Source organism: Protobothrops mucrosquamatus, unplaced genomic scaffold (genome assembly GCF_001527695.2).
Source record: "Protobothrops mucrosquamatus isolate PMUCROS unplaced genomic scaffold, P.Mucros_1.0 scaffold789, whole genome shotgun sequence".
NCBI classification, from domain to species: Eukaryota; Metazoa; Chordata; class Lepidosauria; order Squamata; family Viperidae; genus Protobothrops; species Protobothrops mucrosquamatus.
In genome coordinates this window covers 91709-116544 of record NW_015387056.1, presented here as the reverse complement: position 1 = coordinate 116544, position 24836 = coordinate 91709, and the positions used below count along the sequence as shown (strand labels likewise).

The following is a 24836-nucleotide window of genomic DNA, read 5'->3' as shown; positions in this document are numbered from 1 at the left end:
TCAAAAGCCATCTAAAAAAAGGTTAAAACACAACATAGTTTGATTTATAACCATCAAAGAGTTCACACTGAACACAGATTTAATAGTATGGCAATGAGGTTCTCGAACACAATGCAGACAAGTCCAAATGTGTGTATCTAAATAAAAATCCAAAATTAATGTAGTAAAATTAATGCATGTAATGTCCCAATTGTTGTATCTGCACTGCCAATGTCAGTGCTCATTCTATAATTTATTTTATGAAAGTAGTAAGGATATAACATGTGAAGATCACTATAAAAGTTAGATAAAGAAGTTTGCCAAGTTTTTGTAATGTTTACAATTTCTCAGAATACCTAAGAAGAGCTATTTACCTGTATGGATGCCCCAATCTTCTCATTACAAAGACTGCACACCAGCGCCCATCTGCTGCTGGGAATATGAGAGACCTTTGTAATGGGCTCCATCTTTTCTGGACTACCAATGCTCACCTAAGAATAATTGAAAAAAATACGTATTTAAAAAACCAAACAGCAGCTGAAGTATAACTATCCTCGACTTACTGACCTTCAGATTATCCCATCAGACCAGTATTTCTAGATATGTATTACTTTATCAAACTATACCCACATTAAAAAAATTCTTAAGGATTGGAAATAAATTGATTTCATTTTTATCCGGCCCTTCCTCCCAAGTTACAGCAATAAACAAAATTCTTCACACATACAATTTTGGCCTCGTAACAAACAGTGAGATAGTAACTGGCAGGAGATGAAGAATGGAATGTGAACTGAGTAGGAATTTGAACTTGTTATCCTCTGGCTAAATCGAAAACAAATTGCCTACTGAAGCCCAAGTTAATGTTTGATTAACAAGTTAAGCAAGCATCAGTGCATCTTTTCCCATATTCTTGTACTCTAATCATAAAGAAAAAGCATGCTATGTGGGTTTGTTTTTCTCCTGGCCTAAGGGAATCTTTCAAGTTATGTGCAAGACTCTTTTTTAATGATAGAATATTCTGATGTTCGCTGGAAATGTCATGTTTTTCTTCTAAAACTCTGAGAATGGAAGGAAAAATAAACAATCCAGAACATCCCTGAAATAGTTTGTTTTGCATGCAATTATGTATTTCTATATTCCATTAGCTTTCCATTTGCAATTGTTATAGAGTTACATTATGCCCCTTTCTTCTCCCTTATAAAACCAGGAAGATGGCAAATAAATCTCTTTCAATCATGGCTACAAAATCAGTCATTAACTAGAATTGGTTCCACTTGCTAACAATGTTCATACAGTCTACTAAAATGTTAGAAAACTCTTTAATGGCCAGATATGCCTCTGCATCTCATAAGCAACCTCCTATTACCTATCTCCTACTATTACATGGTAATGTTCAAATTCAAACTATTTCAAATTAAAAACACTCCATTTCAAGTCTGAACTTTTTTGTTTTGAGTGAAAGCTGTTTCATGTTTGAAAAAGGCTGTTTCAATCATTCTGGAAATGTACCTAACTTAAAACAGCTCTACTGATTTCAAATACAGTTACACGGTGATCAAATTTGTCTACTTTGGATCTAAAAAGAACCGATCCAAAAGCAAAACAATTTTTTTAAGTTCAAAATCAAACACATTATCAATTGTAACACTGTCTGCCATGATAACCAGTGGCACCAATATAGTTCCCATTACTAGCCATAAAGTGTATGTATGAACCAATCTGCCACTCTGAACAAAGACAGAAAAAAACCCTTGAAACACCAACCTCTGGGATCCAGAGGGCACAACTAACATGGACCCACTTGGTCCCACTGCGAGTTGGTTTCATGGCTCCACCTTTTTTGGGACACAACAAACATTTTGGCTGGACACCAAGGGCACAGGTTCGGCATAGCCAGCTGCCTTCAGGAACTTTCAGGATGCCGTAACATGCCTGAAAAGAGAAGTTAGCAGACAGGTATAAACAGGACACTTCATTTGTAGCAGCTTATTGTTAATAGTTTTAAGTATTTATTGTCTTCCTCATTATCCAATAATTGAGTTGAGAAGCTAAAATTGCAAATGAATAGGTGAAGCTGATGAATATTAGTTTATGTCTACAAGAATATGGCTCATGACAACAAATTTGAATTCTACTGATAACACATTTAGGCTAATACTAAGATTGCCTTCATATCTTTGGTTTTATTATGTTTCCATTTCTGCAAACCTAATGAAGTTTGTTTCTTTTTAAAAATCAAACAAAAAGAAATAATCTAACAAAACAAGCAAAGCCCATTCTCTGGATCATGGTTGAATACTTTTATGAATTCATATGATTACCTTGCTGCTAAAATGGCTTCTGAGTGGCTTAAACTCAATGTAACTGTGGGGTATCAGCTGAATTAAAGCTTCTCAAATTTATCTACTGGACCACAGCCAAGATGACTGTGATGTTAATTGCAGACATACATTCTCAACCACAAAGAAGCAAATTTTAGTAATCATGGTACTCTGGCCATGTTTATAACTGCTTCTAAGTTCACAAAGCTATGAAATAGACCAAACAATGTGTAATAGAAGAAGCTAAAAGAGAAACTGAAGATCTATCCTAGCCAGCTGTGCTACCAAAGGGAAAGCAGATTGTATATGAATAATGATTATTTCAACTGGAGTTAAGCCAACATTTTATTAACTAAAATAAAATCCTAAAACATATCTGTGTCCTACTTGAAAGATGAGAACAATTTTAGAACAAGGGTAAAAAAAAAAAAAAAACCTCCCTCGCCGCACAAAAAAAGAGGAGAAAGGAGGTTTTCCAAAAAAACCCAAATGCAGCTTCTCTGGACCTGGCTGAGCTCCTGCCTCAAGAAAAAGATGCAGCTATGACATTAATTATTCTTCTGGCAACCGATATGGCGTTCCTAGAAAGGCCATTGCTTCTGATGTTTTTAATCTTTTGTGGTTCAATATAATTTAAATAGCAGTTAGAATGACTGCCAGTTGATCAATAATTTTAAATGTATAAAATGCTCAAAATCAGCTCAAACATAAAAATGCCCTTTTCTCTGGCTTATCATAATTTACTGACAAACCCACTCAGTTTTTTAAAAAAAAGAAATCTGGAGAATAAATACACACATAGTGTTTTTCTTCCTCAACAGGAAACAACTCATAGAAATGTTGATTAATATTAATATATTAATATTGGGCCAGTCACTTTTTCTCAGCCCAACCCACCTCACAGGATTGTTGTAGGGAAAACAGGAAGATATGTCACCTTGAGTTGTTTGTAAAAATAAAGGTGAGAAATAAACAAACAAACAAATAAAAATCTAACTATCCACAATTCTTCTTTGAAGAAGAAATGTGCAATTTTTAAGAACAGAATTTTGCATGGTGTGCTGGGGACTACATTTAAAAGGAAGTAGAGTTAAAAAAAAAGAGCAAGGACAATATTTAAATGTAATCTACATTACTCCTATTAATATATTATTTTTGTTGCATTAAAAATAATAATTGGTGGGGACTTTCATAGAATTTGGGGCCTGTATCCAAAGTCCTCAACTGTCAAAACAAACCTGGGATCTAAGATTATACTCATCTGTTTTAACAGAAACGTAAATACACACACTATCTTTTACATAAAGTATAACTACACTCTGATTATTTCTTACAGATGGGCTGAGCTAAGTTCACCTATGTAATCCATCCTCCACATAGAGATGCATAACCTTTTCCAAATGGTGAAGCATATTTCTACCTTGGGAGGAGAAGTCTGAAACTGTTCTCAATGCCTAAAAGGAGACAGATCAAAACTCTTCTCTCACTTTGGAATGCTTACAAAAATGCAACAAAATGGTAGATTTACAGGCAAGAATATGTTGAAGCTAAATGGACAGCAACTGAACAAACCTAAGAGGTCAAACATTCAAAATAAAACAAAAACAAAAAATATACATGAAACCAGATATAGCATTTAAAACTCAGAATGCAAATGAAAAAATGCAGCAGTAACACCAACATTCCAAGTAGGAATTTGTGTTAATGGTATTTTCCAACAAAATGCTACTAATCTTCATAGTTAGTAACTCAAAATCTTAAGACACACTGGTCACTAAGCCTCACACAGCACTATGGAACTTCTAATAGCCATGAATAAAAGGTAAAATGCATTCCTGATGATTTCATGGACAGTTTCTTGTAATTTTCCTGTCAGCAAAACAGAAGCAGCTTTCCACTGGCTTCTTCTGGAATGTTTATAGGTAGTTCTGTTTATAAACATTCGTTTAGCAACGGTTTGAAATTACAACGGCACTGAATAATGTGGCTTATGATCCATTCTCACACTTACGTGGCAGGATCAAAATTTGAGCACTTGTGGAAAAAAATTGTAAAATCGGGCACAACTCACTTCACGACACCTTGCTTAGCAACTGAGATTCTGGTCCCAACTGTGGTGATTAAATCGAGGACTATCTATACTCTATAACAGAGGTCTCCAACCTTTTGGGCACCAGGGACCAGTTCTGCTTAGAATATGCAAAATCCTTATTGCCTCATCACAGTGAAATTATACTAATCCCAATATTATTATTGTACATGGTGCTATACCTGATGAACACAAATATTGCATTTGTCACAGAACACCATTTCATTGCCATCTTCACCATCTGGAGACTGACAAACATCACAGACAACATCCTCATCATACTCGATGCCAAGACCTTCCTCAGTCTCGATAGCATGATTCATATTGTCGTAACACCGTTGCTCAAATTCTTCCATGATCCTCTCCATGGTGTATTCATCTACTTCAGGCATCCCTGGTTAATTTATATGACATTTAGTTTTCGTATTCATATTCTCTTTTACTTACCATCTAAGTTTAGCAATATAAACAATCAAATGAAATCAAAGTGAAAAGAAAAGGAAAGAAAAAACACTTAGGTTATATTTGATATTAACTACTGCCTTATCTTAATTGGTACAATCAATCTGACTATCACACAGACGGTTTCATGATGTGAGGATGAAAGTAAAAAGTGGGTATAAAAATTAACCATCTTCCCAAATGCACATAAAATTATGTTAGATTTATTAATTTGCCTTGAATCAAAAGGGAAAATGCATTTAAATAGGTGGATGTTAGCATATCTGCCAAATAACAGTGTGGATGAGACAATGTTGTGCCGGCCCTGAAAAATTCTTTCTTCAAGCTAGAGGAATTAAGGATGTTACTTTGCATGTACTTTGGGAATCTACATCTAGGACACTTCTAGAACTCTCTGTTGTGAATTTATTTTAAAAGTAATCCACACAAAGAAATGCCTAAAAAAATAGCTTTTATTCAAGACCACTTTGTCCCCAAAGGTGAGTAGATGTATCATTTAATTATGCTAGCATGTACTTGGTTCTTAGTGAAAATCAGATGTGATGGACTTTAAATTCTAATTCTCTATAGCCTATATGATCATTACCATCATGATGGAAGCTGCAGTCCAGCAATCAGTTGGAAAAGATAGGTCTATACTATGACTGTAAGTATCATTACATTAAGCTGTTACTTCTGTCTTGTAGCCATTCCAGCCTTGTGTAGATTTACAATCTTGTCCCTGACATTCTTGGACAGCTCTTTGGTCTTGGCCGTAAAGGAGAGTTTGGAATCTGATTTATTGATTGCTTCTGTGGACAGGTGTCTTTTATACAGGCAACAAGAGGGAGTGCTCCTAATCTCAGCTCGCTACCTGTATAAAAGACACCTGGGAGCCAGAAATCTTGGTGATTGATAGGAGATCAAATACTTATTTCACTCATTAAAATGCAAATCAATTTATAACTTTTTTGAAATGCGTTTTTCTGAATTTCTTTTGTTATTCTGTCTCTCACTGTTAAAATAAATCTATCACTAAAATTATAGACTGATCATTTCTTTGTCTGTGGGCAAATGTACAAAATCAGCAGGGAATCAAATAATTTTTTCCCTTACTGTATGCTTTCCCTTTTCCTGCAGACTTCCGATGAATCTCAAAAATCCTAACTTTTGAGTATATACCTGAGATGTTAACATCTAATAACACATTCAAATCCATCTCCCCATCCCACCCACATACAATTTATTTATAAGCAGTTTTTCTCCCTACCTCTTCCACCAAGAAAGTACAAATGAGCCCCATATAGTACACTGGTTAGTTCAGAAACCCTACCTCAACTCTTCCCTGTTACTTCTCTAACTTGGGGCTGTAACTGGAACTAGCACTTACCCATCTCTTTGAATTCTTCATTGGCCAATTCCAGCCATGCTACATCCATGTAGTTAAGGTCATAGCGGCACACACTCTCTGCCAAAGTTCGAATGTCAACATATCCAAGCTCAGGGGGCTCAGAGCCTGAAGACAGGATATATTTCCGAGGTCTTGAAAATACGACAGCTTTTGTTTCAGATACAATCCTGAAAGTGTAGCAAACTGGCGTTCAATGCAGTAATTCTTCTATAAGTACCAAAACCTCAGTCTTTCCATACTGCTACCGCGAAAGGCTTTGAATTATAATATATTCCACCATGCCCCAAACAAGAAAATACATTATGTCTAACTTTGCCATTCTACAAAGCTGATTTTTTTTTCTTGACTTTGACTTTGTTTTTTCCATTTTCAGAAAATATTGAAGATATCTTATAATTTAAAAAGGCATAATATCTCAGTAACAAAAGATAAGCCAAGGAGAGATATATTTTCCTGTTATTTTGTATAACCATAGGCAGAAGTGAAAAATTAGGTATGTTATAGCACCATTCAGTTGGTGGGACTATTACAGAAGAGTTAATAATTTTAGCCTATCTGAATATCTGATTTTAATTATGTCAGAAATTCATCTAAACTTTCTCACTATTTTTCTACTGTAATTTTGGCATTATAATTCCAAGGGAGTTAGTGGCAGGGAACAATTGAAAGGTTTGAAACACCATGACAGCATGTAAAATGAATACCATATATGGATTTTTAAAAATTAGCCTTTTTCTTTTAACGTTTAGTTTATTTTATATATACCCTTACAAGCATATATAAGGGTTTTTTTATATTTTATAATCACAACTGTATTTTCTGGTTTGTATTATAGTTGCTTGTTGCAATTTATGCTTAATATAATCATATAATAGTCTGTTCTATATAATAGAGTTAACCTAAGAACCCTGGAGAAGGGGAGAGGCTCAGGTTTCTACATTCACAGGACTGACAGTATCATATATTGAGTCATGATCAGAGCAATTTCACTTTTATAGAATCTACAAATACAGTACTCCAGTGAAGTCTATATACTGATAAGTGTGCATGGGTAGCATGTGATAAAAATTTCTGGATCTCCAAAGAAAAAATAATATTTATTATTATCAATAATTATATAATACCGTTTGATAGACGGTGTTAAGAATTTTACCAAAATTAGGGCATGATCTAGTCCTACTATAAGAACAGATCCATGCATCAAATACTGTCACAAACTTAATGGAGAATTCTTTTTCGTCCACTTTCCCACACTGAACAAATCACATAGCTGTATCAACAATGAAAATTCTCATTATATGGATGTATCAGGCATAGAATTGTGTATGGAAGGACTGGTTAATACCCAGGCACTTTTGAATGATCACAAATTCTAACAGAATTTACTAAGAGGTAAATTAGTAGCTCTACAAATATGGAAAGCAAGAAAGCCTACAGTCTTCTTCAATAAATTAGGAAATATCACTTCTATAATCAATTTAAGACCTACAAAAGAATAAGGGCATGCATCCATGTGTATGAGTGTAAAAAATGGAAGAATACTAAACAAGACCAGGGTAGTTGCAATTAAACATTATAGATTAATATATTTGATTCAATTCAGTATTTATACCTCATATTTCTGTGATAGAATCTGAATAAAATTAGTTATATTCACATTAGAAGATCAGAATATAGGCTATTCTACTTTTTTTTTAATGATATCTTTTGAAATCCAAAGCTCTATCACACAAATTTGAATTTGCATGCTGAAGTAAATTAATTTAGACTAAAAACCACAGGAACAAATCATAGGATATCCCTCACAATGAGATCAAAGGGTAACCATTAGATATATAAAATGCAATTTCACATACCCTTCTATTAAAATCTCTCTGAACTGCTCACATTACCTTTTATAATGTTTAAATTCCACACTATATTCATCAACATTCTAAATTTCAAAGTCACCAATATGAGTAGCTTTAAAAAAAGAATCTATTTTAAACTTCAGAACACAAAACTGCATGCAGAAAGTGTGTGGTTTATTTCTTACCATCTCTACTTAAAAGGAACAAGTGGCAGGTGACAAAAAAAAACTTTGCCTAGAGCGTTCTGCACATGCTACTGATTCAAGCAGACAATATAATCTAGAAAGAATAATCTACTACTCAGCAGCTTCTCATATTCCTAAATTTATTACACTGTTTAAATTGAAATATAAGATATATACTTTTTTAACATTTTAAAATTATTTTTTTAAAATTAGCATGGGTTAATTTTAGATGGGTGATAAAGTATTTAAGAATTTTGCAGAGTACATTTTTGTTGATCTTATAATTTGTTATTATAAACAGCTTTGGGGTTTTATACACACATACACAGAAACAGACTTTCCGAGAAAATACAAGTCAGATTTAATCTCTGTACGGAGATTACCAACAGTATCTATCAAAATGTCTATTTTGTTAAGATGCAGAGTTCATTCTCTAGAACTGCTGCTCCTGTGTTCCATGCCACTTTCAACTTTGAATTGTCAATTAATGCTTCAAATTCAGATATGAGGAAGTTGCATTTACTTGCTTATGAAGTCTAGACTGATATAGGAACAACTTATACTGTTTCCATCGAAAGGTTTAAAGTGAATCTCAAGTTAGGAGGAACTACCGGTATTTTTTGGCAATATAAGAGACTTCCTTCTGCCACTACATCAAGTTAAAAATAAGTCTTCAACCTGCCATGTAAAGTGCTTAAGTTGTGAGTAGTAAATCTGCTGATGAGTAAGGTTTTGTTCACATCTGTCACCTGAAATGAAGCTGCTACAGAACATTAAGAGTGAAAAATCAGTTGTTGGGAAGAATTCCATTTCACACAGCAATCGTATTGTGGAACTATCTATTAAAATGCCACCAACTAAACAATTGATTTACATGACATGCTGAGTTCTTGTTCATTAACTCTTATATCTCTTTTCAATAACGGGAAGTAATCCAGTTATTAATATTAATCCTAAAGAGGATTAAGACTCTGCCTTCTTTTTCCTAGACAGCACATAACCTGAGATAAATCCAAATTATGGAACACTATACTTTCTGAGTAACAAAGTATACATTTTTAAAGTTGTTTAAAAGGTGAGGGGAATGGGCTTGTTTCCTTTTTCTAACTGGCTGCACCAAAATATACCTTGCTACTGGTTCTGGTATAGTCCCTGGGCTGACTGGCACCTGAACACCTTTCTCCCATTCTTGTCTCCAGGGATCTGCCAGCACATAATACTCATCAGGATTCAGCTGGGAAGAATCGGGCAGCTTCATAGCAGTGATCAGGTCTGTTCTGAACACCTATAGAGACACAAAGAAAGAGAAATGACTAGACAACCCATGACATGTTGAGGCATCTTTTCAGAGATATTTCCTTATTAGATCCCTCAACACCTTCAATAATAGTAGAGCTTTTAAAGTAGTTTAAATCTTTTTAAAAACTCGGGGAGTCAAAGACATATCTGCCTTGAAAATTCTCCACGTTGAACTATATAGCACAGTCAGATCAGGAGTTGACCACATGTTTTCTGATATTTTGTATTGTGTCATAAAATATTTATGATAATTCTATGTCATAAATGTTTTACAAAATTTGCCAATTTCAATTTCATGAGAGTCATGGGTTCCAGATTTTGGATGCATTCTATAGGATAGCCTAAGGGTCCCCAACCCCCGGTCCGTGGACCGTCACCGGTCCGCAGCATGTTAGAAACTGGTCCGTGCAAACAAGAGAAGCCCCCTCCGTGGGATGCAGGCAGCATATGAAACCACGCCCTTTCCAGTCCATGGAAAAACCTCTCTCCACGGAAGCAGTCCCTGGTGCCCAAAAGGTTGGGGACCCCTGAGCTAGTCCACTTGAGATCCTTTCTTTGTTGCCCTACAATGCACTGTTTTGCCAAATTAAAAATTATGGAAACAAGAGTTTTAATAGTATATGGATAAAGTTATATGTAATACTTCTACTGTATAATTCACGGTTTCCAGAAGAACATAACAAAAGGCCTCTCATCATTAACTAACATGCCCTTTCAAATATCCAGATGTTCATCATATTACCATGCTGAACCAGAAGTAAAAAACATGTCCTTCAGATCTGTCCCGCTTTATATTAATGACCACCCCTTCATATGACCCAATCAAAAAAGATTTCCTAAATGAGTCCCCAAATAGGATACCAAACCCAAATACTGTAAATCTCTCTTTACTTAGTATAAAGGAAAGTACAGTACCTAAGTCACAGATTATTTTATTGATATCTTTTTTAAGCCAAGACCCGTATTTCCTAGTTTCAGCTAATCATGCGCCTATGGCTAATTATAAAATCTATCTACTTTATCTCCAACAGTTTAAATTCTATCGAAAAACGCATCTCAAAGGGAATGTCAGTAACAAGAAACTATCCACCATAACAGGCAAATTCTGGGTAAAAGAAATAATGAAATGGAACAGTAAATACATTTCAACAAACCATCAATATATTCTTTGGCAATTACAATCTAGTGTGAAATCTTTTTCAAAAGATCTGGGAGCATCAACCTTTTAGTACAATTATCCTAATTTAAGAATAAGATAGTCTTGCAGAAGCCAATATTTACTCAACCAACATAAATTGTTGTCAGTATTCTTTCAACATGAAGTAAACACTAGCTGTAAATAAAGCTCAAGGGATGATTGCCTTTATGTTGTAGAGATCATTTTAGCATTTAAAAAAGTACAATGAAAATTGAGCCTAAAGCCATACCATCCGCTACACATTCATTTATAGTATTCCTATATGGCATTCAGCTGATGAAAGCAATATTTGTGCCTATTTCAACTGAAATATTAATCTGTACTAGCACTATGACATTGGGAAGACGTTCTCCACTGAACGTGTTGAAGATATAGACCTGAAGAAGGTGGTACATTTCTCAGAAGCGGACAGAGCAGAAGCAAGTCACAATGCATTTCCACAAACACATATATATTTATATGTTGGCTGAGAATTCTGGAAATCCCACAGATCTCAGGCAAGACTGGCATGGACCAAACCAAAGCCCAAACCAAACCAGATACATACAAGTATTCCTCAACTTATAACAGTTCGTTTAGTGGCGATTCAGAGTTACAATGGCACTTAAAAAAATTGAACTATGACCGTTTTTCACACTTAAAATTGTTGCAGCATCCCCATGGTCACATAATCAAAATTCAGAAGCTTGGCAATAGAGATATATTTGTGACAGTTGCATGCAATCACCTTTTGCAATCTTCCAACAAGCAAAGTCAATGGGGAAACCAGATTCACTTAACAACTATGTTACTAACTTAACAACTGTAGTGATTCACTTAACAACTGTACCAAGAAAGGTCATAAAATGGGGCAAAACTCAACAAATGTCTCAGCAACAGAAAGTTTGGGCTCAATTGTGGTTGTAAGTTGAGAACTACTTGTATTATGTATAATGACTTTTCAATACAAATATTTCTATCCACAGGGATGTTTTGAATCAATATGTTTTAAAACAAGAGTCCCCAACCCCCGGTCCGTGGACCAGCACCGGACCGCAGCATACTAACAACCAGGCCGCACAAACAACTGAAGCCCCATCCACTGGCTGCAGGCAGTACATAAAACCGTGCCCCCTCTGGTCCGTGGAAAAATCGTTCTCCACAGAACCGGTCCCTGGTGCCCAAAAGATTGGGGGTCTCTGTTTTAAAAGCTACAATATCATCTACCATTCAGATGCACTGTTCTGCAGCCTTGGCTCAAAATTTTGCTTTGGACCTGAAGGAATTTAAAAGTACTGTGTGCATTGGATAATATAAGACTCAATCAGCTTACTAGGTATAATACCAGAAAAATCTAATAAGCAAAGTGTATATTTAACATTGCATGTACTAATAGCAGCGAGGATTGTATTTGCTCAGCACTGGAAGAATGAAGAAACACCACTAGACGAAGAGATAATCAAGAAGATATTGGACTGTGCTGAAATGGAGACTTACATTGAGGATCAAAGCGAAAGAAGATACAGAATATTTTCAAACATGGAATTTATTTTATCAATGGTTGGAAAAAAGGGGTAGAGACTTGTATTATTAAGCAGAAAAATTAACCCAGACAACACAATGTTTATTAAGCACTAATCAAATGTAATAGAAAATTAATAAAAATGAAAAAAAGAATCAGCTACAAAGAAGCAGAGACAGAATCCTTACTATGCCACATGTTCTAACAAGAGTACACATCTGTATCAAATGGTCCTCAACTTATGATCATTTGTTCAGTGATCATTTGAAGTTATAGAGCACTGAATGAAGGGATTTATGACTTGTCCGAGTATCAGCTGCCTCAGCGTCCTTATGGCCACATCATCAAAATTTGGGTACAAGGCAGCCTGCTCACACTTATGAACACAGTAGTACTTTAACTTTCCTCACCTACCTATCTTCTCCCCATCTATATTAACTTCCTGGATTCTGCAACCCCTGCTGCCCTTCACATCTTCTTCGGTTACTGACATCTGTTACTGACCAGCATACCCGGCCAGGCCCTTTGCAAGACAGCTGTTGGCTGCACAAAGGTTTCTTCCCAAGGTTGCACACAGCAATTTCTTATGGGGAAGATGGCCTCATATGGCCAGCTATCTTGTGTGAAGGGTCAGGACAGACACACCTCATCGGCAACAAGAGCCAAGAATACAGCAAAAGTCAATACAGGGCAGCAGAGTCCTCAGGGTGCAAGGTGGTGGGTGAGGTTGACTGCAGCTGGTTGTATTGGAATTTTCACAGGGCAGGTGTGGCTTTGTGCCACACTGCTTTGGTGGCTGCCAATTTGCAAGGTGCTGGACTAATTCTTCCTGGAGTGGTTACGGCTTTGCATAGTGGTTCAGAGGCTTCTTGCAGCCCCAGAGCCATGGCGCATCAAGCTTCTGAGTCACAATGTGGCAAGCAGTCCCAGAGCAATGTGGTTCTGGGGCTGTCTACTGCCCCAAAGCAGGTGCAGAGCAAACAAAATGGTAGAAATGGGCAGAATAGACAGTTGGGGGGAGCGGAAGGTGAGGCTTACCGAGGCTTGGATTACCGAGGCTTGGATTAATGTGGATCCTCAGTTAAAGACTGGTGAAATTAGGTTAACAATGGCAAAATGAAGTGCCATTGCTAAGCGATGTGCTCATGTGACATCACAACTACATCACTTAGCGATGTCCCACTGTGGTCATAAGTCAAGGACTACCTCAATAGTGCACTTGCATGCACTATTTCTGTCAATCTATTTTTTATCTCTTGTATGTTCAAGCAGAAACGGTAAGCATTAGAAGGAGCAGGACTATAAATGCTTCTTCCTACATAATCCTGACCACAAAATATTACAATGTAACAAGAATAATTCATGACCAGCATTCCATCCACAATCTGTGAATTAACTATCTGTTGAATGTCCTGGGTCACATGCAGATTTCACCAAGAGTTTTAAAATATGCTGGGACAGGGTGGAATAGATATTAAATAAATTTGCTACAGAGAAACTAGATCACTTCATGCAATGACAGCAAGGATCACTTATACATCAACCACTTTAGAAGAACTGAGCTCTACTTAAAAGCAAGCCGTTCAAGAATGGGGAGAGTGATACAAGAGCAGCAAAACACTCCTTATCTGGCTGAAATAACTGAAACCACATATCATGGAATTAATCTCAATGCTTCAACTGATACTGATTCATAATAAATGCTTTGAAAATGATTCTACACATTTTACAAACACTGCTGGTGGTAATGTAAATATGTTTCACACATCCTGCCTCATAAATCAATCCATCTTGCAACTCTGAATGATCTGAATCATTCCTCTTTCATTTACAAGCATTATGCATATTTTGTTTACAGACTGCTTAATTCATCTGGATTAACACCAAAATCATAAATAAAGATTTTACTGGTTAGGTTTCATCCAGAGTAAGATTATTACATCCGAACAGGAATATCTAAGTAATTTAAGATTGATTTGTCCAACTTGGTGCCTTCCAGTTGTCACTGCAATAGAATCTGCAGAGCTACCCAGGGTTGACTGGAGTCAGGCGACATCAGAATTGCATGAATAATAATCACAATAATAATTCCATTCTGGAACTTGAGTTTCTAGGACTGCAACTTCAAGAACTGGCTATAAATTCTGAAGTGCTCAGGCTGGAAAAGACTGATTTGATTCCACTTTTCCCATCACCCACAATCAAATTCAGATGGGCAGAGGCAGTAAAAATCTTCCAAATAGCAATGATTAGATAGGGTAGCTCCTTCTTCTCTAAGTTGGAGTAGGGAACACTCCCTAAAAACCATTTTTTAAATCACTCAGAAAATATGTCTGTGTGTGTGTGTGTTATGTGCATGTATATGTGTGTACAGTATGAATATGTATAAATGTGTATCCCTAGTAAAGAAAAAGATATCCAGACAGAAGTAAACGCCAGACATTCAGGACTTTGATATCTGAATTGATTTTGGCTAGCTCAGGGAAAAACCAGTGTGAGTATTTCTGCACCTGAACATTATGAAGAGTTGGCTACAAGACAAAAGAGAATTTAATGGAACATCAAGGATATAATTTCCAAGAATCACCAATCTGACTACTATTCCTGCTGTTCTGCAGATGCAATCAGCATGCCTAGAGACAATCATGTAAAATTACTATCACTAAACAGTGAATGGTACCCAACTCTTCACCTATCACTTTTAAGAACAGATGCCTAAGCTTGTTTTTCTTTTCTATTTTCATCACTTTTTTTCCTCTTTCACACTGCATCTTTTATAGATGACAGCCTAGTTTGCTGTTAATCTTATGCTGCTCTTTGGGACTCTTTCCAGCTGAAGAACAAGATAAAACACACCGATTAATTAAAGATAGAGAACTTTGCAAGTAAGATTTTGCAGTTAATCCACTGAAACAAGGCTCAATATAAATCATAGAGAATACATGCATATACATAATAAAAAGAAAAGGGGAAACTTTAATTGGAATAAGAAGAGTACAGTACAGCAACTGTATCTTATGATAGCTCTTTTTCCAGGATAAACACTCCATCAATAAATAATTTCCAATTCATTTTGATAAATAACCACCTGCCAAAACCTATAATGGCAACAGTGACCTTTATATAAGTAATCCAGAATAAAAGTTAAGAGGGGTGGATGTCAAGATCCAAAACATAATTTACTTCAGAAACATCCTGAGTAAATATTGATATTTTCTACTCTGCTACTTGAGGAACGTGACCATTTGTAATTCTTGTACCAGTTTGCATCTTACCAAATCCACTGTGAAAGGAAAAACAAATTCATATTTCCTGCTTTTCTGCAGGAAAAAAAATGCACGAGAAACATTTAACAAGACAAATGCGTCTAGTTTCACTTTGCTAAACAAAAGTTCTTATTTATCAATCTGCTGTAATGATTAGCAACATACAGAAAACACTCCTAAATAACATTTCCACTCTTTTCCAATAAATTGGGGAAGGGGGGAGAAAAATGAAAAGAAAAGAAAGAAGAGAAAAGAAAAGAAAAGAAAAAAGAAAAGAAAAATTGGGTTGGTGCTAAACCAATCCAATATTCATGGCTAAATAACTAACTTGATGCTGGCAGGGACTGTGGCAGCAGTTGAGCTCCCTGATCTCCTGGCCAGAAGAAAGGTTGCTGGGTGCCAGCTGAGATGGAGCGGAAAAGGAAAGAAAAAGAAGTATTAGGAAAAAAAGATACATCTGTATTTCAACAAGATGCCCTGATAGATATCAAAGTAATACCTCTGATGGTTTTCGATCTTTACTCTTAGAGCATGAACTCCTCTGAGGCTGCGACCTAGAGTGTTGGGACCAGGTTGATAAGCCTAGAAAACAGAAAGAAATATAGCTGAGAATGTACATGGCTCCAAATCCAGATAAGATATTTAAATCAACTTTCAGTAAGAATTTGTTTTTCATCTCATCTACATTTTAATAATGGAAATGCATACTGTTGGGTGATCCTATCCCAAACCTATTACAGTTTGGATTTTGAAAGCATGAAAATTCTACAAACACTCATTTCCCTTAAATTGCAATGCTGATTTTGGCATTAACTTAATAAGTGACAATTATTTACACAGTATCAACTCAAACAAAACTGAATAAAAAAAATTGAAAACGAACACACACACACATACACACACACACACACACACATACATAAATACATACATACATACATAAATACATACATACATACATACATACATACATACGTAAATTACAAACTAAATCAGTTTCTTGCCTGTTTCCAGGTTACATTAATTCTTCCAACTATTCTGGAATTACACTCTAAAACAGTTCCAGATTTTAATTCTTCAAAAGGTACTTTTAACTTAGCTAACTATAATCCCAGAATACAGTAGTAAATAGCAACTTTTTAAATTTCACATAAATCCTTTTCACCTTATTTTTTTATATTTCCCAATGAAAAAATGCTACCAAACTAGCTGTAATATATATCAGTGAACTATTTGAAAGGATCATATTGTATTAGGTAAGAAATATGTTATGCATTTTCAATTGTTTTTTTTCCTTTATCACAATATCACATTACCTAGATGCCTAAATCTAGAAAATAGGAGACTATGAGTTCTAGTCCTGCCTTATCCATGAAAGCCAGCTGGGTGACTTTGGGTCAGTCACATTCTCTCAGCCCAACCCACCTCACAGGGTTGTTGTGGTAGAGAAAATAGCAGGAGGAAAGAGTATTGGGGGTGTCTGTGTGTGTTAGTATGTGTGTAAAATCTGCATTTGTTTTGCATCATTCAAATAATTTTTACCTTATCACTATCCATAACTTAGCTATCTATGTGAAAACTTCATGAATGCCAAAAAAAACCCAACATTCCAGGCAAAATTGAAAAATTAATGACAGCTGAAATACTGAACAATCTTTATCATTGAGAACTCAAAAATAACAAAATAAAACAATAAAAGAACAGTAAAAACGGAAACAAGAATACTAATGCTTTGGAACTACTTTTATAAAGGAAATTAATTTACCATCTTCTTTATAGATATAATTATAAAGACATCATTTTCTTTTCATACACTACTTATTTCCCAGTTAATTAAAAGTTCTAAATCTAGAGGTTTGCTGAAAAAGGCAAAATTATAGACACTCATACTGGGGCTTTGTAACACTTGGACATGTCAATACACTGTCCTCTACAAATAGCTGGAGTAGCTACACAAACCAGAAAACACTGATGATATTGGAACTAAAAATAAAATATTTTTTCTCACAATCCAATGCCATAGGATGTATATTTGAAGAACCTATCAACCATGAATACAGTAGTCCTTGATTTACAACCACAATTAGGACCGGAATCTCAGTCATTGAGCAAAGCAGATGCCATATAACTTCTTCACCCACCAAACATAATCCCAGCAATTTTGATTGTAATCTTTAAGAAATCTCCCAGTTATTAAGCAAAAAAGCTGTCTGCCAGAAGATTTCAGCTCTGCGTGGAGCTGAAATGGTCCTGGCAGGCAGCTCCTTGGAAGTGAAAAGATTGCCTGCCAGAGGCTTTCAGCTCTGCTAGGACCTGAAATTTTTCTCTGTAGGCAACCCCTTTGCTCTCAAATGTTCCTACAACCTATTGAACGATATCCCCTACCCTTTATGCTCAGAGGAGAAATCTTTCGTGGGACTGCAGGAATGAAGCTGAAATCTTCATGAATTCCTGCAACTTAACAAAGGATTTCAGCTCCTCTTCATCCTCTCTGCTCCCAAGTTTCCCTGCTGGCTTCTCTGTCACTTTCTGAGGAAGCTGACAAGAGAAGACTGCATCACGTGATTGCGTCGGCCATGGCAACTGGTCAAAAATATGAACAGTTGTCCGAGAACAGCACAATGTTTTACAATGGCCAGAAGTGCTTTACATCTATAAAACACCCTTTCTGAAGCTGTTAACTTTGAATAGTTGTTAAAAACACAGTTGTACGTCAAGAAGTATCTATAGTTTTCAGTGAACTCTTTAACAACTGCTTGCTGAAGGACAAGCTTTGATTTCTGACATAAGCAGCACCTACTTGAACAATTTGATTTTGATGAGAGTACTACTACAGGTAGTCCTCGACTTACAATCATTTGTTTAGTGACCATTCAAAGTTACAACAGCACAGAAAAAAGTGACTTACGACTATTTTTCACATTGACGACCAATATAACATCCCCATGGTCACATGATCAAAACCCAGACACTTAGCAACTGGCATGAATTTATGATGGCGCAGTGTCTCGTGGGTCATGTGGTCACCTTTTTGTGACCTTCTGACAAGCAAACTCAATGGGAAGCCAGATTCACTTAACAAGTTTGTTACTAACTTAACAACTGTAGTGATTCTTTTAACAACTGTGGCAAAATTATAAAATGGGGCAAAACTCACTTAACTTGCTCAGCAACAGAAATTTTGGGCTCAATTATGGTCATAAGTCAAGGACTAGTTGTAAAACAGATTATCTCCCCCCAAAAATGCATTTGTTCACTGGTTAATGAAACTGAAAGTATTTCTTTCAAGAAACAACATCAAGCTCACTGAAGTTAAGGAAAATGTTAGAAGTGAATACACCTTGAGAATGAAGATCTTAAACTCCAAAGTCAGTGGAGGAAAAAACATCATGGTAATTAACACCTAGGCAATTCCAGTCATTATGTACCCAGCTGGAATAGTGAACTAGACTCAAGCAAAACTGAATGTCCTGGATAGGAAGACCAAAAAAAATACTAACAATGAATCATGCTCTTCATCCACGCCACAAAACTGACAGACTTACCAAAGAAAATACGTTGGCATGGAATGTTGCAAGTACATCAGATGGTTGAAAAAGAGAAAAAGCATAGTAAGAATATCTGAAGGACAATGAAGGAAATGCACTGAAGCTAATATATTATGATGCCTTACTGAATACTAGAGACCAAACTGACCCACAAAGAAAGGCCAAATGCAGAACAGAAAAGTGATATAGCAAGGCAAAGTATTATATGATTGGAACATAAAAAGATAGCAGCCAAAGCAGGTAACAAAAAGATTTGGCAATGGCTAAGAGCAAGAACATTGAAGAAGGACTGAGGGGCTAATTCTGCCTGCATAAGACCAAGTTTTAAGAACAAATGCATACAAAGACTGAATTGGCAAGAAAGTAACACACAGCAAATGCAGCCTCTGAAAAGAAGCTGAAGTGGGCCACTTAGTTGGTTACTGAAATTCGCACAGACTGACTACAAACAATAGAATAACAAAGCAACAACAATGGTGCATTGAAATGTCTGCAGGAAACACCATTAACAAAGAACTGGTGGGACCACAAAATAGACAAAGATAATAGAAAATGAAGAAGCTAAATTGTTCTGATATTTTAGAATTCAAACAGATAGGCACCTGCAAACATAAGACCCCAGACTTAACAATTGTCAATAAGAAAGACAAAAATATCTGGATGATGGACATGGCAGCACCTGGAGACAGCAGAAGAGAAGAGAAAGAACTGGAGAAGATAACAAAGTTTAAAGACCTGAAAACAGAAATAGAATGACTGTGACAAAATAAAGCAAAGGTATTACCAATAGGGGGTGTGATGGCTCAGTGGTTAAAAACAGCCTAGGTTTAAGACCCGAGCGCCAAGTGACTGGGTGAGTGCCTTTTCCTCCCCCAACTCCTGCCCACCTAGCAGTTTGAAAGCATGCAAATGTGAGTAGATTAATAGGTACCACTTAGGTAGGGAGATAACAGCATGCCATGCCCCTTCGGAAAATGTGTTTGGACATTGCTGGCTCCCTCAGCCAAGAAACAGAGGTGAGCACCACACTCTTACAGTCAGATACGACTGGACAGGGAAACCTTTACATTATTTCTTTTAGTACCAATAGTAATAGGCACCTTGGGTGAAATTCCAAAACAACTGGAATATCACTTGAACACCATCGGCATTAACAAATTGAATAAATTGCAAAAGGCAGCTTTATTCGGAAAAGCTTACATCCTGCAATAATATCTATAACACCATCAAACATCCATATCTGCCTATCCCAGGTCCTTGGGAAGGACTCAGTAAGCAGACAAAAATGCCAAATCCAGTCTGAACAACTGGCTGACTGTGTGAAAGATCATACAATACAGGTAATCATCCAGATACGAGCGTTTATTTAGTGAGATTTCACAAAAACGAGGTTATTCAGAAAGGGTACTTACATTAGAAATTCAAAATTGCGATCAAAAACAGCCTCTGTAGCCATGTGACTTGCATTCAGCCATTTTAACTCTGTGACTTGCCTGGGCCTGTTCAGGCCTATGAGAAGCCAGAAGTGGGGGTTGTTTTGTGTGTGTGCCTGGTCACATGGCCAAACAAGATCCGGTGATTTTTGTAGCCGGCATCGACCATTTGTTTTTGTTTTCCTGGAGTTGCGTGGAAGATCTGCTGCTTGCTGGGCTTGAGGACTATGTTACTGTAGAGAGCTAGAATTACTTCTGTAAGTATTTTAAAATATTCTTTTTTGTTACTTTATAGCAGGGATTTTCAACTGGTGGTCTGCTGGTGGAGATTCAGCCAGAGCTGCGTGAGGTATTGCCTCCCTGGGTCCTGCGGAGAGCCCAGGATCAGTGCGCGCAGCTCCAACTGATTGGGGGTGGCAGGCAGCCTCACGCAGCTTCAGGCAGAGATTCAGCTGGAGCTGTGCGAGGCATTGCCTGGGTCCTGTGAGAGGGAGAGAAGAGAGGATATAAAGGGGGTGAGAGAAGAGAGGATATAAAGGGGGGTGAGAGAAGAGAGGATATACAGGGGTGAGAGAAGAAAGGATATTAAAGGGGGTGAGAGAAGAGAGGATATAAAGGGGGTGAGAGAAGAGAGGATATTAAAGGGGGTGAGAGAAGAGAGGATATTAAAGGGGGTGAGAGAAGAGAGGATATTAAAGGGGATAAGAGAAGAGAGGATATAAAAGGGGATGAGGGAAGAGAGGATATAAAGGGGGCTGAGGACTACCTGTACTTTATCACTTGTTTGTTTTTTGGGTCATCAAGTTTTTGACACCTTGCTAGGCAACTGGTGGTACTTGAATATTGCCATATTCTAAAAGTGGTACAATCAGTGAAAAGGTTGAAAAGCCCTGCTCTATAGTACTGTACTGTATTGTTTGTAATCACTTTGGGAACTGCTCTGCTTTTTATTGTGGTTGTAAGTACAGTACTTCGTAAGATTGTTTGTTTGCCTTTGCCTGAAACTTATAGCATGTGGCTGCTGCTGCCTGCTTCCCTAGCATAGACCCACCAGAGATTCTGCTAACCCCTTACTAGAAGGAAATCCCCACCCCATTTTTGATTTTGCCTGGAGAGCCTTGTGCTAATCAGGGGGCAGTGGTTTTTTTTTTTTTTTAAGATTTTAAATTTAAATTGCCTCTAGAAGTTGTGGGTGTTCCCTCACTGGAGGCTTTTAAGAAGAGACTGGATACGCATTTATCAGAAATACAGTACAGTACTGTACTCTCTTGTGAGAGCAGTGGGTTAGACTAGATGACCTCAAGGTCCCTTCCATCCCAATTACTGTTGCAAGCCGACAGTTCTGTAAACTCCACCCCATCTCCCTCTGGATGCCTGCCTGGAGACGCTTAAAACTAAAGTTTCTTACTTTAGTGGCAACTACAATTTGGAGAATTCTCCACTCCCCCTCTGAAGAAGCTTGTGCTGCCTAGCAACAAAAAATTTTTTTAAAGCCTGCTGCCTGCTTGGGATGCAATTTACAATACTGTAGGTTCCTGAAACCTGAAACAGCTGATTTGCACCGGAAACAGCCTGCAGCAGTGGTGGGAAAAGTCTCTCCGTTCAGGCAGCCATCAGAGGAAATAATAAGTCAAATCTTCGTCCATTTAATGACCCATTTGATTCAATTAATGAGTTTGATTTTAAAATGTTGTAATATTGAGCCTGATTCATTTGATGATTACAAGCCTAATGGGCAGGCTCTATTAGGCTCGTACCTCGGGAACTACCTGTAAAGTCATATTCTCTTTTTCCTTGATTAATCTGTGCTTGGATGCGCCAGCAGGAACAATAAGGCAAAGTAGTGAAATTACCTATTTGAAATATCAGGTAATGAGCTTACAGCAAATTAGTTATATTTGCGGATAGCAAATCAGAACTGATCAATAAACCTGAATCTTCTGTTATGTTTTTTTAAAAATGGAAGTTAATTGAAGATTTCAGTTTTCTATAGGTAATAAAAATTCTATTTTGGGGGGACTAACAAACTCTGAAAATAAACTTTCTTGGGATTGTTTCAATAATGTCTGGAGGCCATAATCTGCACAGAGAATACCCTATATTTCCTATGATTTGGCTGACAAGTAAATATATTGTCATTAGATATAAATGAGATTTACTTTTTGAATAAAATTAATTAAAAATTAATACTTGTAAAAAAGTAATGTTTTGCTACTAGTAATTTATATATGTGGCATTCCTCTAATAAAACTGTAAAATTAATATATTTTTATATAATTTCATTTTTCATGCAGGAGCTTAAACCGTCAGGTAGAGAAAAAAGATTAGAATTGCAGTTCCCAAGATATAAATGCATACCATAATACTGATCTTTTTCTCAAGTTAGTCAATAAAATATAGTAACTGGAAATAGAACTTTGCTTTGAGTAACTGTTGTATCTCCAATTAGGCAGCAATTGTTGCAGCTAAATGTTTCCTATAACTGTTGATCAGTCCTGCATATCATCTTGCAGGAATTTAACCCATTTCTCCTTACAGAATAGCTTCATCTCAGGGATGCTAGGGGGCTTCCCTCATATGAACTGCCTGCTTCAGGCAACATTTCTGTAAGATTTAAGGTCCAGATTTGGACTTGGTCATTCCAAAACCATTAACTCTCTCCTGTTTTAACTATTACATGGTCATACAACTTATCTGTTTTGGATATTGTCTTGCTGCATGATACACTTTTTCTTGAGCTTCAGATACCGACATTTTCCTGTAAGATTTTCTGGTACAATTAAAATTCATGGTCAGCGGCCCAAACCATTATACTGCCATCACCATATTTCACTGATAGGATATAAGGTTCTTATACACAAATGCAGCATTTGCCTTTTGCCAAACTTAACATTTTTTCATTCAAGGCATAAAGTTCTATTTTGGTTTAATCTGTTCACAAAACTTTCTTCCAATAGATGTATGCCTTACTCACATGGCCTTTTGCAATATGGAGTTATGCAGAAATGTTCTTTCTGGAGAATAGTGGCTTTCTCCTGTCAATCTTGCCAAGCACATCACTGTTGTTCAGTGTTCTGATGGCAGTGTCATGGTCATTGACATTTGCCAATAAAAGGAAGTTCTTTAGTTCATTAAAAATTATCCCAGGGTTCTTTGAGACCTTCTGGAATATTACACAACTTGCTCTTGTTGTAATATTGGTCGATATCCTCAACCATTCCTGAGGAGAGCAACAATGGTGTTGAATTGTCTCCATTAACATTGTATGCATGCTGAATGTTTACATTCTCTACACTTTTGCAAGTCTTTTGTATATCCTGCTGAACACATATTCTTCCAAAGAAAAAGGAGTAAGGGAAAAAGAGAAGATAGATTTAAACATTTTTGAAAGGATTAGTCCCCCATAAGCTGCCACAACACATCCGGTGTCTCAGAGAGCACAACCCAGCAACCAATATGTTATGCTGCGTGGCAGCAGATTAGTTTCAGCATGCCTAATGCAGAACACTGTTGTAAAACCAGCTGCTGAGCATCCAACTATCTCCTAGGTGCGCTCCAGGCTGCTACCATTTCATTAACACTTCAAAGCCAGAACACTTTTACAAACTGTACGCATTTTCCCTGACAGTAAATACATTACTTCTTATATGGCTAAATCTGGTCATTCCACAAGAGTTTATAACAAACATGCATACCTAGCTGCTGCTGCTGCTTCCTGTTAGTATTTCCATCTGCCTAGTTCCTTTCAAGCATTCTATTTTGAGTGAGAATTGGCACAATTGCTAGGAGCACAATTTGTTGGAAAAACCACGCATCTGGAGCAAAAATGGAAATGATCTGAGCAATCAGCCCATCATCATAAAACCTTATTTCAACTTCCTGCTAATTCCATGCAGTGTAGGTTACAATGAGCCACATGCCAGGCATTCTGCTGAAAACTGACTGCAACACAAACCATTCTAAACTTAAACCTTTTGTTTTAATAGACTACATGACAAAAGTATGCTACAAATAATAACTGTTATTCTTCTTAAAGTAGAAATATCTGCAAATGTCTCTTACATACTGTATCAACCTTAATAGCCAACGCAAACTGGGAAATCTCATATCTGTTGTGAAAGCGGCGTTGTTCTTACCTGAACGCCTTTTCTCAGCAGAGTGGTGTAGAGTCCACAGAATGGGTTATTAATGCATTCCTGCCTAGCAGATAACTAAGGAAAAAAACTTCAGCCACGCCTCCCTCTGGGTGTGTCTTCCCCAGTTTTTGGCAAGGTCGAGGCGCAAAATGCAGACGCAAAGCTCCAAATGAGAGAAA

General features: G+C 36.7%; 1 protein-coding gene across 1 annotated transcript in view; it reads right to left on the bottom strand.

The window, feature by feature from the left end:
• JADE1 (jade family PHD finger 1) overlaps positions 1-24836 on the bottom strand; it is a 61747-nt gene that overhangs the window by 17509 nt on the left and 19402 nt on the right. Inside the window, exons 3-8 of the mRNA XM_029284647.1 lie at positions 16040-16122; positions 9404-9561; positions 6221-6408; positions 4572-4783; positions 1744-1911; positions 354-470 (exon numbers count right to left, since the gene is read on the bottom strand). Coding sequence (XP_029140480.1) covers positions 354-470; positions 1744-1911; positions 4572-4783; positions 6221-6408; positions 9404-9561; positions 16040-16122 — 926 coding nt within the window. The remainder of the gene's footprint in view (positions 1-353; positions 471-1743; positions 1912-4571; positions 4784-6220; positions 6409-9403; positions 9562-16039; positions 16123-24836) is intronic.